We start from the raw sequence: 14,851 nt of genomic DNA, 5'->3' as shown, positions 1-14,851 counted from the left end.
TTGTAGTTTAATCTAAAGCACATGTAATCCTTGGTATTTTATGTAGAAAATAAAACGTTTGAGGCTACAAAGTGTGTACTATGACGTAATTAAGGTGCTATTATGTAACTTGTTTCATATTTCTCCGTCACGTCAGTAAAGCTACCTGTTGGCTTCCTGGCTCTGGTGAGAGAGAGAGAGAGAGAGAGAGAGAGAGAGAGGAGAGAAACTCAGAGTTCCATTATTGGGTTCTTTCATCATGTAAATCCAATCTCCTCAACCTCCCGTATGTACGTTTACTCACTTTGATTCTCTTTTTCCCCCAATTATTTCACCCAATCTAGAGTTCTTCTACTGCAAATCTTCATAAATTTGTTCCAGATTTCTCTTATTTTGTTTTTCACTTTCAAATTAGGAGTAGTACAGTTTCTCTCGTTTTGGTTTTGAGTTTAATAAATGAAGGTTTTGTCTGTTAGTCTTGAACCGAAATCAGTTCCACGATTGATTGAAGTTTTTGGAGAAATCTCGGCAGTGAATTTCATTCAATTCTAGTTCTGAAATATGATGATTTAGCTTTGAATCTTATTGAAATGAGCTGAATCATTAATTGAAATTTTGCAGCGAAGTATGGATCTAAATCAGAAGCGAACCAAAACGGTTGACCGAGTCGATCCGGTTGATCCTGCTGCGGTGTCGCCGGAATCAACTCCGGTGTATCCGTTTCCTGACGAGGTTCTAGAACCGGTGCTCTCGCTGATAAACTCTCACAAGGACCGCAGTTCCGTGTCTCTAGTATGTAAAGACTGGTACAACGCTGAGCGGTGGAGCAGACGTCATGTGTTTATCGGAAATTGCTACTCGGTGTCGCCAGAGATTGTAGCCGGGAGGTTTCCTCAGATTCGGAGCGTGACCTTAAAGGGGAAACCGAGGTTTTCGGATTTCAATTTAGTACCGGAGGATTGGGGAGCTGATGTTCATCCATGGTTGAGTGTTCTCGCCAAAGCGTATCCATTCCTGGAGGAGCTGAGACTGAAGAGAATGGCAGTTAGCGACGAGAGTTTGGAGTTTCTGGCGACGAACTTTCCAGAGTTTAAAGCTCTGTCTCTATTGAGTTGTGATGGATTTAGTACTGATGGGTTGAAAGCTATTGCTACTCATTGCAGGTAAAATTTCTACTTTTCTTCTCGATATTAGAGCTAAATATGTTCTCCAAGGTGCATCAATCAGTTTATCTGTTCAACATCTGTCGTCCCAATTCATATGAATTTGTCAAATTAGGTTTCGCTTGCTGTAAGAGACATAAATCCGATCACTTTACTCTTGTGTTTGATCTCAATGTTATCAGATCACATTAATTTTGTTGTTATTGTTTGAAAATTTTGAAGATCTGGATTACAGTTTTAGTGAATCCTAATTGCAAAAGATAACAACAAACAAACTCTTATTCTATATCCTAATTTGGTATCTTTACTTTAAACCGTTGCATAAATGATTCTAACTTGCCAAAATTACTTTGAAAATCAATTTCATAAATGGAACATGTAACATGTGTTTTGGTCAAATTAGGTAAAATTGTCAATTTTGAAAAGTATGATCGTTTTCTTTCGGTTTTGGGAGACCAATCAAAATTAAAAAGGAATCAAGTCCCACTATGTTTTTATTCATTTCAATTTTCCCCTTTTCTTCTTCGAAGTCAATCTTATAAATAAGCCGTTAATGGAAATGTGTAGGTCAAAGAACAGTATCTCTTTGTCATCAATCAGTATAAACAGTAGAATATGTTGTTTGATGAACAGAGGTCAAATGGAAATATAAAAAAGTAAAATTTTATATGATTTGGGTTGAAAATATCACATGTTTGTATTTGATTTGGCTGATAAAGTTAATGATGGGTTCCTCTTAACACATTCTGTATGGATACCCTTTGTGTCTAAAAATACATTGAAGGCATTTTCTTTTTCTATTTCCTTGAATTAATCCAATTGTTTTTACCTTTATTTAGTTTTGGGAACATTGGAGCATAACTTTTAGTGGAAAGCTACTTTATAATTTTATATTTCTTTGCCTTTTTAGTTGCTTTCTTGATGTGACATATGACCTGTCTTTGAACATTAATGGCTGCCATGTTCTTGATGTCATCTTCTGCATAAATATCTTCATATCTCATAATTGAGCCATGAAACTTGAATTTAATTTAAACTTATATTAATTTTTGATAGTTTGCTAAAAAATATTTATTGATTCTTTTTTCATATATCATTGCATAAAAGAAATTCATTTGTTTACTTTATCATCCTACTTTCATTTCCTCTTACTAAAGCAACATACTTTGAAAAATCTACCTAATTGACTGTAATGCCCTTAAAACAGTATGATATAATTAAAAAATATATATGAAAGTAGGTTGCTATTTCTTACAGGAATTTAACAGAGCTAGACATACAAGAGAATGGAATCGATGATCTTGGTGGGGATTGGTTAAGTTGCTTCCCAGAAACCCTAACCTCATTAGAAGTACTAAATTTTGCAAGCTTAAACAGTGAAGTTGACTATAATGCCCTTGAGAAGCTTGTTACTAGGTGTAAATCATTAAGGGTTTTGAAAGTTAACCGAAACATAAGTCTAGATCAATTGCAAAGACTTCTATTACGGGCCCCACAACTAACTGAACTTGGCACAGGAACCTTTATGCAAGATCTTGTCACCCGTTCAGTATCTGAGCTCGAGGGTAGTTTTGGAAATTGTAAAAATCTACTTACTATCTCCGGTTTATGGGACACTACTACACTTTTCTTACCAGTGATCTACCCTGCATGTGCTAAACTTACGTTTTTGAACTTGAGTTATGCAACTTTAAGGAGTGTGGAATTAGCAGAGCTTCTTACTCATTGTAAAAGTCTGAAACGCCTTTGGGTAAGTGTTAGAAATAGTAAAAATACTTTCATTAATCTGTTGAGTAAATTACACGAATGGTCCCTATGGTTTGAGGTAGTTTGCACGTTTGGTCCCTAACTTATTTGTCTACAGGTTCTTGATACTGTGGGGGACAGTGGTTTAGAAGCGGTTGGATCATGCTGCCCGTTACTTGAAGAACTGAGAGTCTTCCCGGCTGACCCCTTTGACCAAGAAGTCGCCGGGGTGACCGAATCCGGTTTCGTCTCGGTTTCCCGTGGCTGCCCGAAACTTCATTACGTTCTTTACTTCTGCCACCAAATGACAAATGCCGCCGTAGCCACCATTGCCCGAAACTGCCCGGGTTTCACCCACTTCCGCCTCTGTATCATGAACCCCGGGCAGCCCGATTACTTGACCAACGAACCCATGGACGAGGCTTTCGGTGCGGTCGTCAAAACCTGCCCGAACCTCCAACGCCTGGCAGTTTCTGGGCGGTTGACCGACCTTACGTTTGAATACATTGGGAAATACGCAAAAAACTTGGAAACTCTTTCGGTTGCTTTTGCGGGTAGTAGTGATTTAGGGTTGAAGTATGTTTTGGGCGGCTGCCCGAAACTGAGGAAGCTTGAGATCCGTGACTGCCCGTTTGGAAACGCGGCGTTGCTTTCGGGTTTGACCAAATATGAATCAATGAGGTCTCTTTGGATGTCGGCTTGTAATTTGACTATGAATGGGTGTAGGGTTTTGGCTAAAGAGATGCCGAGGTTAAATGTTGAAGTTATGAAAGATGAAGATAGTGAGGATAGTCAGGCTCATAAGGTTTATGTTTATCGAACCGTGGCGGGACCTCGAAGGGATGCCCCACCTTTCGTCCTCACCCTCTGAGTTCCCTGACCAATTATCTAGTCATTTGAGATATCATATCAGATGACTAAAGTATAACTGGAGACCAGTCATCTGATATGATATATTGATATGATATATGAGATATCATATCAGATAACTAAAATATGACCGGAGACTCGTGCTCCGGTCATATGATGTTGGATCCATGCTCTAGTTATCTGATATAATCCGATGACTAGGCATTTGTAATTTGGAAAATAAGGTTGTATTGTGGTAGAGTATAAAAGATGGGAAACATATTGTTGTATTTGAAGATTGTTCCTGTCATTTATGTTGAAAGTTCGAGTGTGGGACGGGTGTGAAAGCACGAAATGATATGGGATAAGTTGTAGGTTTTTCTTGTTTTTGTTTCGGTTGGGCAAGTTTAGTATGTTGATGTGTAGTTAAAAGTAGTGAATTGTTAAAGTTTGAATCTTTAAAGACAAAAGGTGGACTCTTTTTGTGTGGGACTGATGACATGTATGTTTGATTTAGAGGTAAGGAGGTGAGAAACCGAGGATTATGTATCAATAATATGTGGTTTCTATCATAAAATCGAATGTATAATTTTATTAATTTTATAAATAGCTTTGTAAAATCTAAACTTTGATCAAATGAAAATCAGAATCAGAGTTGTAAATTATGAAAACAATTTAACGAAGATATTGTGCTAGTTACTTTTACATTTTAAAATATAATTTAATGATGATGCTTTGCTAGTTAATTTTAGGACAAAATTGCAAAACTGATTTTTATGGTATGTATTTTTTTCGAGGTTTAGTTGAAACGTTAGCTTTTTTAGCTTTGTGGTATTTTTAGGTTACTTTTGTTGTAGATTTGGTTTTTCCGTAAACTGAAATGACTTGAATATTTATTTTAATTTTCTTTTATTATTTTTTAAATCTAATATTTATGACTTGAATAAATATTATTGGGATATTTATTTTCTAATTTTCTTTTATTATTTTTTAAATCTAATATTTATTTTAATATTTAAAAAATAAAAGGGGTCTACCTTCTCTCTCTCTCTCTCTCTCTCTCTCTCTCTCACACACACACACACATACATACACAGAAACAAATTGTCACTCAAGAAACAATATAAGAAAATGGTTGTTTTTTTCACCCCGATAAGAACAAAACCATAAGAGCAGATGAAACTTTTAAATTTGTTTTAGAATCATGGAGTGTTCTTTTTGAGAACACAAAAAGAAACTTGTACCATCTCCAAGGAAGAAGAACTAGAATGTGCTAGTGGCTCCGATTAATGTCAAAAATAAGAAATCAAACGCTGGTTGATCCAACCCCACCTGCACCTCGTATAGTTGAATCAATATCATCGATCTCAACGATTTCAGGTGTGATTGTCTTCTTAATAATCATCTGCCCAATTCTATCGCCCGATTTCACTTCAAAATCATTATCAGAATGGTTGAATGAGACCAAATCTTGAAGCTACAAATAGATGAGTTGTAATCCGTAAGAACACAACCCTAGTATGCTATATAAAAACCAGTCAAAGAAGGTATGAACGTACTTTTCGAAACTAAAGGATCTCAAGAAACAATTTTTGAGTCAAATTAGGTCATAACAACAACAATTGACTACCGAATTCACATAAGCATAGATTCAACTAGCTCTTAAAGTACCTAAACCAGATTAAAGAAGAAAAATACCTCAATTTATCAGAACTTCCTCGATGGTTTTGGTGAAGTCAATATCTCCTGATATTCAACAGCCAAAAAAGGAAATGGTTGCAACCAATCCAAAATTGTGTGGTGCAAAAAACCATCTGTAACGCCAGTTTCGAGATATTTGCATTGTTGGCCTTGCTTTGTGATTAATTTGGCATTTTGGTCCCAAACTCCAGGCGTTAGGAATGGAATGCTAGGTGTAAGTTTATGGACGCCAAACATTCACACACAAAGGACAAACCCTAATTTTAGGGTTTGCACCCTATTTAAAGGCCATTATAGCCGCAAAACATTTCTTATCTCTAGCCCCCATCCCTTATAGCCCTCATTTCGAAACCCTAAGTGAGCATGAGTGTTTTGAAGCCTTGGAGTAGCATTTTGGTATCATTTTAGTGTTCTTGGTGGAGGAGGAAGATCTTTGGAGTGTTGGTGTAGCTCTTTAGCCTTTGGATCTGGACTCTTGGCATCTTGGAGCACATTTTGGAGGTATAAAATTCAAATCTTGATGGCTTCTTTATTAGATCTTGCTTAAACGTAATTTTATGTTCTTTTGGTCCCAATAACTTGACTTTTGTGAGTTTGGAATGCTCCAGAGGTTTGGGCTGTCCTTTCAAGCATTTTGGAGGGTTTAGAATCATAAAAATGCAAGTTTGGACCTTGATACTCTTCTATGCAAGAGTTTTGGAACTTTAGAGTATGATTTAAGTTAGATTTTGGTGTTGGGCTCTTCGTAGCCATGCAAAGTCGTAAATGTTGCAACTTTATGACTTTAGACATTCTTTTAGCATTGGATCTGAAGCTTGAACATTAGGTCTTAAGCCATTAATACCTTGGTTAAGGATTTGGGATTCTGTGGTTATGCCAGACATTTGGGTTAGAAATGTAACACTCAAAATTTTAAAATAAAATTTTTCATTTTCAAAACCACACGAAACACAGTTTCACATTTCTCAAACCCAAATTTATAAGTTGTTTAAAACACAAGACAACAAAATGTTTGACAATATCCCATAATCCTCAAAACATAATCTCTAGCTAGTGTGCACAATCATGCCGGCGTCTTCTCACAATCCTGATGTCACACCCCCGAACCAGACGGCGGAAACGTCCGAGGGCTCGCGTGACTTAAATTGAATATCGTCACAATGAATATGCATGAATCATAACATAAACGTCACCATGCATCAATATATTACAACTGGAATTGTTCAAATCAAGTACATTATTTTAACACTACACATTCATAACCTAAATAGTTTGAGTACATTTAACAACATAACATCTAACATAACTTCCTATAACTCTTCCGCTTACCTGTTACCTGAGAATACAAGTTATTTTGGAAAAAACATCAACATATGAAATGTTGGTGAGTTCATAAGCAATGTTGTGATAAAATGATTTGTGTAGTTTTGTAAAAACCCAGAAAATCCGATATTTTCTGAAAAGACTTTTGTTTATCAAAGTGTGAGATCCATAAGTTGATGCATGAATGATTTCAAAAACACACACACACACACACATATATATATATATATATATATATATATATATATATATATATATATATATTAGTATCTATTGTGTGCCTGTATGATTGATTCTGGACCAATCATTTTAGTTATTTTAAGAAAGTAATTAATGCATATTAAATGCTGAAGATGTAATTAATATCTATTATATCTTCAACATGTAATATGCATTAATTACTTTCTTAAAATAACTAAAATGATTGGTCCAGAATCAGTCATACATGCACACAATAGATAGTGAAAACAAAATAACCTAACCCTATATATATATATATATATATATATATATATATATATATATATATATATATATATATATATATATATATATATATATATATATATATATATATATAAGGGTATTTTGTATTTTAGTTATAAAATTTCGAACGAGTAGTATTGAATTCTCCGGAAAACCCGATGTTTTCCGATGTTGAAATATACTCGTGATTACTGATTTTTTTGTATTGTCTTAACGAATGAATATTGATTAATTGTATATCGTCCTAATTTTTGTCTACTTTGATTTCTCGTAAGCCTTAACAAATGAAGAGAAGGGGAGTATTATGTCCCACTACTATCGTAAGTACCTTAGGCTGTCGTGGATGCGAAAGACATGATGGTCCAACTCGCACTTGATTACTGTGACCTTACTAGCTTTTTCTAACGGGACACTTTGGCCCACTAGCACATAAAAGCTATTGAAAGTCCTTTTATAAAATATTGGGTCATTGAAGGCCCAATAACATATAAGCGTTATCCCTTTGGGCCCAAAGATCATGTTGGTGGGCTTGCATGACCAAACAAGCATGATTTGAAACTCATAAGCCCAAAGTTTGTAGGTTTATTCATTTTAGTCATCACATATCTATTGGAGAGTTTTGATTTAGGGATTGTTGTTTTGTATTGATTCGAGACCGAAACAATTCGTTTATAACGATTTTTGGTATTGAAGTTGTATTCGTTTTTCCGTTTTGTCGCTAGTCAGATATCTTGTATTTTGTCTTAATGAATTAATTTGTTTAGAGTAAATTACACGAATGGTCCCTATGGTTTGGGGTAATTTGCACGTTTAGTCCCTAAATTATTTTTTTAACTCGGAAGGTCCCTACTGTTTGTTTTTGTTACGCGTTTGGTCCCTACTGTTTGTTTTTGTTACACGTTTGGTCCCTATCTTACCTAAAAAGACTATTATTTAAATATGGAAAAATGGCGGGGTAGGTAAGGTAAGATGAAGGAGGTGGGAATGGGGGTGTGTTAATTTAAATAAATCAAAAAATCAAGGGCAAAATAGTATTTTTAGGTAAGTCAGGGACTAAGCGAGTAATAAAAACAAACAGTAGGGACCTTTCGAGTTAAAAAAATAAGTTAGGGATCAAACACGCAAATTACCCTAAACCATAGGGACTATTCATGCAATTTACTCATTTGTTTAAAAGTATGACTTTGACCTTTTCACTACCTTTCTTTTATAAAAGTAACACTTTTAGTCCTTTATATAAAAGAATTTCATTTTTAATCCTTAAAAACATTTTCTTGACACTTTTGTATCATAAACTTGTTGAAAAGACATTTTTAACCCAAATTATATTTTTTAAACAGTTTAGCCCTTCCAGAATGGTGTTTTCTAGGTTAGAACCCTAAATTTCGCAATTTTTACAGTTTTGGCCCAAAATATAAAAAGTTTACATTTTTGATCCTTTTTGAATTTGAAAAGCATTTTTGACCTTTGAAATAGTTTTATTTCACTTCAAATCCCCCGTTTTACAGAATGCTACAATTCAGCCCCTTAAAACTTCAAAATTTCGCAATTATGGGCTTATTGGGCCGAAAAGTCCATATTTAGCCCAATAGCCTAAATTTTTGCATTTTAAGTCCTTTGAAAATTCCAATATTCAGAAAAATGATTATAAAAACTGTTTTGACTCTTTTGACCCTCAAGAAACCGTGACTTGACAGTTTTTAATCCAAGTTTTGTATTTTTGACAATTTAAGCCCTAAAATGGGTTTTATGTTAGAATATATCCCTCATAAACTTTTAAGCTATTTTTCTTGACTTGTTTAGTGTAAAATAACTTAGATCATGTTTGTTTCCTTTCTCAAGCCATAGATCTCGAATTATCACCCTATTTTGTTACATATTTATCACAAAAACACATAACATCACACACATATATGCATAAAATCACACATAACATACACATACACATAGATCTACACATTTTCTTGTATTCTCCCCCATAAAACATATGAAAACCGAAAAAAGAGGGGTATGAAGCTCACCTTGAGTTGTAGTTTCGGTTTTGAAAAGGAATAGAATAAGAAATTTCGATCCTAGCAAGTCTTCTTGGAGGATCTCGAACTTAGATGCTTCTAAGGTGCAAGATCACAAGATTGAATGGATTTAGAAGAGATTTTTGGATGAAATGAAGTAGCTAGATCATGGATTTAACATCAACTTACCTTAGATGATGTGTTTGTGGGAAAAATCTCCTTAAATGCTTCCTAGATCTCGAAAATTTGGAGAGGAGTGGAGAGAGTTTCCTTTGAGAGAGTTGGAGTGAAGTGTGTGTGTGTGTGTTTGGGTTCGGCCGAGAGGAAGAAAGAGAGGACAGAAGAGAGGAGGTTGATGAGATAGGTGCATGGAAGTATGAGAGTGTGCATGGAAGTCTACTAAATAAAAATGAGTTGGCACCACAAAGTCAAATCTTTCTTTCTTTGTGGGCTTGGGCCGAGATTAGAGAGGGAAAAGAGAAAATTTGGGCTTTTGAGTGTTTAGCCCATATTATGACTCACTTAAATGATGTTTTGGCCCAAATAAATCAAAGTGGAATTTTTATGACCTAATATGGCTAAATTAATTTGGTTGTGACCCATTAGGCCCAAAATATTATGTTTCATGTATATGGGTCCATTTAGGGCCCATTAGAGAGTTCTAGATTCAAGATGGATAATTTGGAAGTTTATTAGTCCATTAGGCCGAATAAGGAATTCCTAGTCCAAAATGAACTCAAATTGGGATTTCAAAGGCTTCCAATTCTTTGTTGACCATTTGTAGGGCTAGAATGTAGTATTTGATGAAGTTTTGTTGTTATAGAATGAGCATCATGCATGCTTTCATGTTATTTATTCATATTTGTTATAAGTGTTGTAGTTATAAGGCGCCAAAATTTCTAGTTGTGACATCATCCCCCTGTTAAAGGGAATTTCGTCCCGAAATTCTTTTGAAAGCTAGATTTAAGAATGCGAGAATAGATGAGGGTACTTCTGCTTCATTTGATCTTCGCGTTCCCATGTGAATTCTGGTCCGCGCCTCGCGTTCCATCGAACTTTCACAATTGGAATGCGGCTCTGCTTGGTACGCTTCACCTCTCTGTCCATGATTTCAACTGGTTCTTCGATGAACAGAAGGTTCTCATTGATTTCAATCTCCTCTAAAGGAATGACAAGAGTCTTGTCGGATAAGCACTTCTTCAAGTTGGAGATGTGGAACACAGGGTGTACATTGCTGAGCTCGGCGGGTAGTTGCAATCTATAAGCCACTGGACGGATTCGGGCAAGAATCTCGAAGGGTCCAATGTATTGAGGGTTCAGCTTGCCCCGCTTCCTAAAACGAATCACTCCTTTCCAAGGAGAGACTTTTAGTAACACCCTATCTCCGACTTCGAATTCCAAGGGCTTTCGTCGTTTGTCAGCGTAGCTCTTCTGTCTGTCTCGTGACGATTGCAGTCGTGCTCTGATCTGAATTATCTTCTCGGTCGTCTCGCGTATGATTTCCGGTCCCATTAAGGCATTGTTTGGCATTTTCCCTCTCGCTAGCTGGGTGTCTCCTACCTCATCCCAACACAACGGTGATCTACATTTACGCCCGTATAATGCTTCGAAAGGAGCAACTTTGATACTCGAGTGATAACTGTTGTTATACGAGAACTCGATCAAAGGAAAATAGGTATCCCACAATTTTCCAAAGTCTATTACGCACGCGCGAAGCATATCTTCTAGCGTTTGGATGGTTCACTCGCTTTGGCCATCCGTCTGTGGGTGGTAGGCAGTGCTCATATCGAGTTGTGTTCCCATAGCTTTCTGAAGCGACTGCCAAAAGCGTGAAGTAAATCTACTATCTCTATATGAGATGATAGATACCGGTACTCCGTGGAGTCTCATAATTTCTTTGATGTAGATTCTTGTCAGGCGTTCCATCTTGTAGGATTCTTTTATTGGCAGGAAATGGGCGGATTTCGTTAGTCTATCAACTATTACCCAGATTGTGTCCAAACCGTCCGTCGACTTGGGTAGTTTGGTCACAAAATCCATGGTGATCCTTTCCCATTTCCACTCGGGAATTACTGGCTGCTGTAGTAATCTAGAGGGTGTAACAGCCCAGATTTCCAGGTATCTTTTATGTTTATGTTTTTGGTGTTTTGAGAGGGGACTCGGCGAGTTGGAGCTCAGACTCGCCGAGTAGGATCGCGGTTCTGGATGCGGGTTCGCGCCTGGACTCGGCGAGTCCAGGGTATGGACTCGGCGAGTCTGCGCTGTTTAATGAAACCCTAATTTCTCGGGTTTAGGACCTATTTAAAGGGCCTTATGGCCGTCATTTGTGCTCACCAGTCCCTTGAGTGAAACCCTAATCGAGTGTGAGCATTTGGAGCATAGAAGGAGGCCATTATTGATCTTGGAGGTGTCATCTTGCAAGGAAAAGGGAGGATTAGCTAAGGGAAAGCAAGGGGAGCCACTTCCTAAAGTCTTGAGGTCCAGAACATCGCATTTGAGGTATATTCTTCGAGCTATTTCTGCTATGTTGAGATTTATGTTGATTTAGGGCTTATTGAGCCCTTTTATGATAAGATCTAGTGCTTCCTTGGTCCCTTGAGTGAGTCAAGTTGTAGATCTGGACCTTTGGAGGTCCAGAGTGTCCCTTTGCCCAAGCTTTTTGTGAATCAATGGAGGTTTTGGATTGGAATACTTATGCCTTAGGTCAAAATGCCATTTATGAGCCTTGGGGTGTGTTATGAACACCAAGATAAGTACTTTACGTGTTGAATCAGTCTAGGAAGGCCAGATCTATGAATTGTTGGAGCAGATCTGATCTTAGAAGCAAGTTTAAGTGATTGCATGGCATGGACTCGCCGAGTCTGATGAGCAGACTCGGCGAGTAGCTTGAAGATTGCCCTCAGATCGCCCAGTGAGTGGTCCAGTCGAGTCATAGGTTGACTCAGTGAGTTAGGGCGAGTCTGAGAGGGTTGACAGGTGGTCTGAGTTGAACTGGGACTCGCCGAGTTGTTCTTGAGACTCGGCGAGTTGAGTCGAGGTGGCCCCGCGATTCTTCCAGGTGGAACTCGTCGAGTTAGGGGGAGTACTCGATGTGTCAAAAGGGAATTCCAGAGAGATTGGTGAAAACGTCTAGACTCGCCGAGTCGCCATAGTGCACTCGCCGAGTCCGGTCAAAGTTGACCGTTGACCGTTGACCAAGGGTTGACCAGTGTTGACTTCTTAGGGGTAGTCAACCTTAGTGTTAAAAAGTGTTAATTAAAGACATATGATGTTATAGGGAGATTGTAGCTCGGAGGATCGAGCACGTGTGATTTTGGGATTTGCTAGCTATCGATATTCACGAGGTGAGTCTTCTCACTATACGTTACCTTGAGTGGTATTATGAGTTGACCAGAGGGTCTTATGTGTTATGTATGAGATTATGTGCTATTATGAGATTGTATGCTATGTGTTATTGTATGCTGTATGACTATATAGACCGGACCGGAGGGTCCAACGATTCAGATCGGGCCAGAGGGCCCAATGAGCTATGACTGGACCAGAGGGTCCGACGAGCTGCGGGACTGGAAGGTCCCGCTGAGACATCTTGACCAGAGGGTCGGGTTAGCCTCGAGTGGCGTGTTTGTTGTATGTGGTATTTTGGGGAACTCACTAAGCATTTACGCTTACAGTTGTTATGTTTGATGTCTCAGGTACCAGCGAGGACCGTGGGAAGGCGACGGCTTGACACGTACACACACACTGATGGAGATTTTTATATCAGAGATCTTGGGATTTGTTTTTGAAAAACAGAATTGATTATGGATTTTGAATTGTGATGTGATACATTATGTGATTTTGGAAATGAAAAATTATTTTCGGTGTTACAGAGGGCTTCTGATATTCCACCTTTACTTTAGCGCAAGTGAGGCACTTGCTCACGTAAGTGGCAATCTCTGCCTTCATATTTGGCCACCAATAATGTTGCTTAACATCCAAGTACATTTTGTCTAAACCCGGATGGATGGAGTATCGCGTCTTGTGGGCTTCGTTCATGAATACCTCTCTGAATCCCCCAAGTTTAGGGACCCATATACAGTTCATGAAGAAATATGTCCCATCTTCCTTCACCTCCAAGTTCTTCTCCATTCCACCCAGCGCTTCACTCGTCTTGTTTTCCGCCTTCATGGCATCTGACTGGGCCATTCTGATTTGCGAGGTCAGGTGGGATTGGATGGTTATCGAGAGAGTTTTCTCACGACGACTTGAGTATTCCTTCCGACTCAAGGCATCGGCTACTACGTTAGCCTTGCCTGGATGATACTTGATTTCGCACTCGTAGTCGTTTAGTAGTTCGACCCATCTTCGTTGCCTTATGTTTAGCTCCTTTTGATTCAAGATGTGCTGAATACTCTTGAGGTCAGTGAAGATAGTGCACTTGGTACCGTAAAGGTAGTGCCTCCAGATCTTCAGGGCGAAGACCACTGCTCCCAGCTCCAGATCATGGGTCGTGTAATTCACTTCGTGAGTCTTTAGTTGCCGGGACGCGTAAGCTGTCACCTTTCCACGCTGCATGAGTACACAACCTAAACCTTGATTTGACGCATCACAGTTGACTATAAAGTCATCCGTTCCTTCGGGTAGCGATAGCACCGGCGCACTGCAGAGTGCTTGCTTCAGAGATCGAAATGCGGCTTCCTGCTTGTCCGTCCATACGAAAGGTATGCCCTTTTGCGTGAGCATGGTGAGCGGTTTGGCCGTCCTAGAGAAGTTCTGGATGAATCTCCTGTAATAGCCTACGAGACCCAAAAAGTGGCGAATTTCTGTGGGTGTTGTTGGGATTGCCCATCCTTTGATAGCTTGGATTTTAGAAGGATCCACATGAATTCCTTCCTGGCTAACAACATGCCCAAAAAGTTCACACTTCGGAGCCAAAAATCGCGCTTGGAGAGTTTTGCGTATAACGTTTCGGTTTGCAGGGTTTCCAGGATTTGTCGAAGATGTTGGCCGTGTTCTTCTTCACTTCGGGAATATACTAGAATTTCATCGATGAAAACGATTACGAAATTATCAAGAAAAGGTTGGCATATTCGATTCATTAGGTCCATGAATGCGGCAGGAGCATTCGTCAGACCGAAGGGCATTACGACAAATTCATAATGTCCGTAATGAGTTAGGAAGGCGGTTTTTGGAATATCCTCTTCCCAGACCTTGATTTGGTGGTATCCGGATCGCAAATCTATCTTTGAGAAGTGACTAGCTCCTTGGAGCTGGTCAAATAGGTCGTCGATTCGGGGAAGTGAATATCGGTTTTTGACAGTGAGTATGTTAAGTTCTCTATAGTCGATACACATCCTGAATGTACCGTCTTTCTTCTTAACGAATAGAACTGGGGCTCCCCACGGTCAGAAACTGGGTCGGATGAATCCTTTATCCAAAAGCTCACTGAGTTGACTGGACAACTCTTGCATCTCCGTAGGAGCGAATCTGTAGGGCGATTTGGCGATGGGGGTAGCTCCTGGTACAAGGTCGATTCGACACGCGACATGTCTTTCTGGGGGTATCCCCAAAAGATCATCAGGAAAGACATCTGGGAATTCACAAGCTACTGGA

General features: G+C 38.6%; 1 protein-coding gene across 2 annotated transcripts; it reads left to right on the top strand.

Moving 5' to 3' along the window:
* Positions 1 to 106: 106 nt before the first annotated feature.
* Positions 107 to 4,363, top strand: LOC111882862 (transport inhibitor response 1-like protein Os04g0395600). Of its 2 annotated transcripts, none has more exons than XM_023879233.3 (4): positions 107 to 269; positions 601 to 1,142; positions 2,400 to 2,892; positions 3,007 to 4,363. In XM_023879233.3, exons 2-4 carry the CDS (start codon positions 607 to 609, stop codon positions 3,757 to 3,759), a joined length of 1,782 nt encoding a protein of 593 aa, XP_023735001.1. In that variant the 5' UTR covers positions 107 to 269; positions 601 to 606; the 3' UTR covers positions 3,760 to 4,363. The 2 variants fall into 2 exon arrangements, with proteins under 2 accessions (XP_023735001.1, XP_023735002.1); XM_023879234.3 differs by having other exon boundaries at positions 109 to 265.
* Positions 4,364 to 14,851: the final 10,488 nt, after the last annotated feature.

This window comes from Lactuca sativa, chromosome 1, assembly GCF_002870075.4.
Source record: "Lactuca sativa cultivar Salinas chromosome 1, Lsat_Salinas_v11, whole genome shotgun sequence".
In the NCBI taxonomy this organism is placed as follows: Eukaryota; Viridiplantae; Streptophyta; class Magnoliopsida; order Asterales; family Asteraceae; genus Lactuca; species Lactuca sativa.
The sequence above is the reverse complement of the archived record's forward strand: the minus strand, read 5'-3'. Positions and strand labels throughout refer to the sequence as shown.

Excerpts from the sequence above, each read along its gene's own strand:
- LOC111882862 (XM_023879233.3), top strand. The coding sequence starts at position 607 with ATGGATCTAAATCAGAAGCGAACCAAAACGGTTGACCGAGTCGATCCG. Across the intron at positions 1,143-2,399 it reads GCTATTGCTACTCATTGCAG|GAATTTAACAGAGCTAGACA; the intron begins GTAAAATTTCTA and ends TATTTCTTACAG. Across the intron at positions 2,893-3,006 it reads AAAGTCTGAAACGCCTTTGG|GTTCTTGATACTGTGGGGGA; the intron begins GTAAGTGTTAGA and ends ATTTGTCTACAG.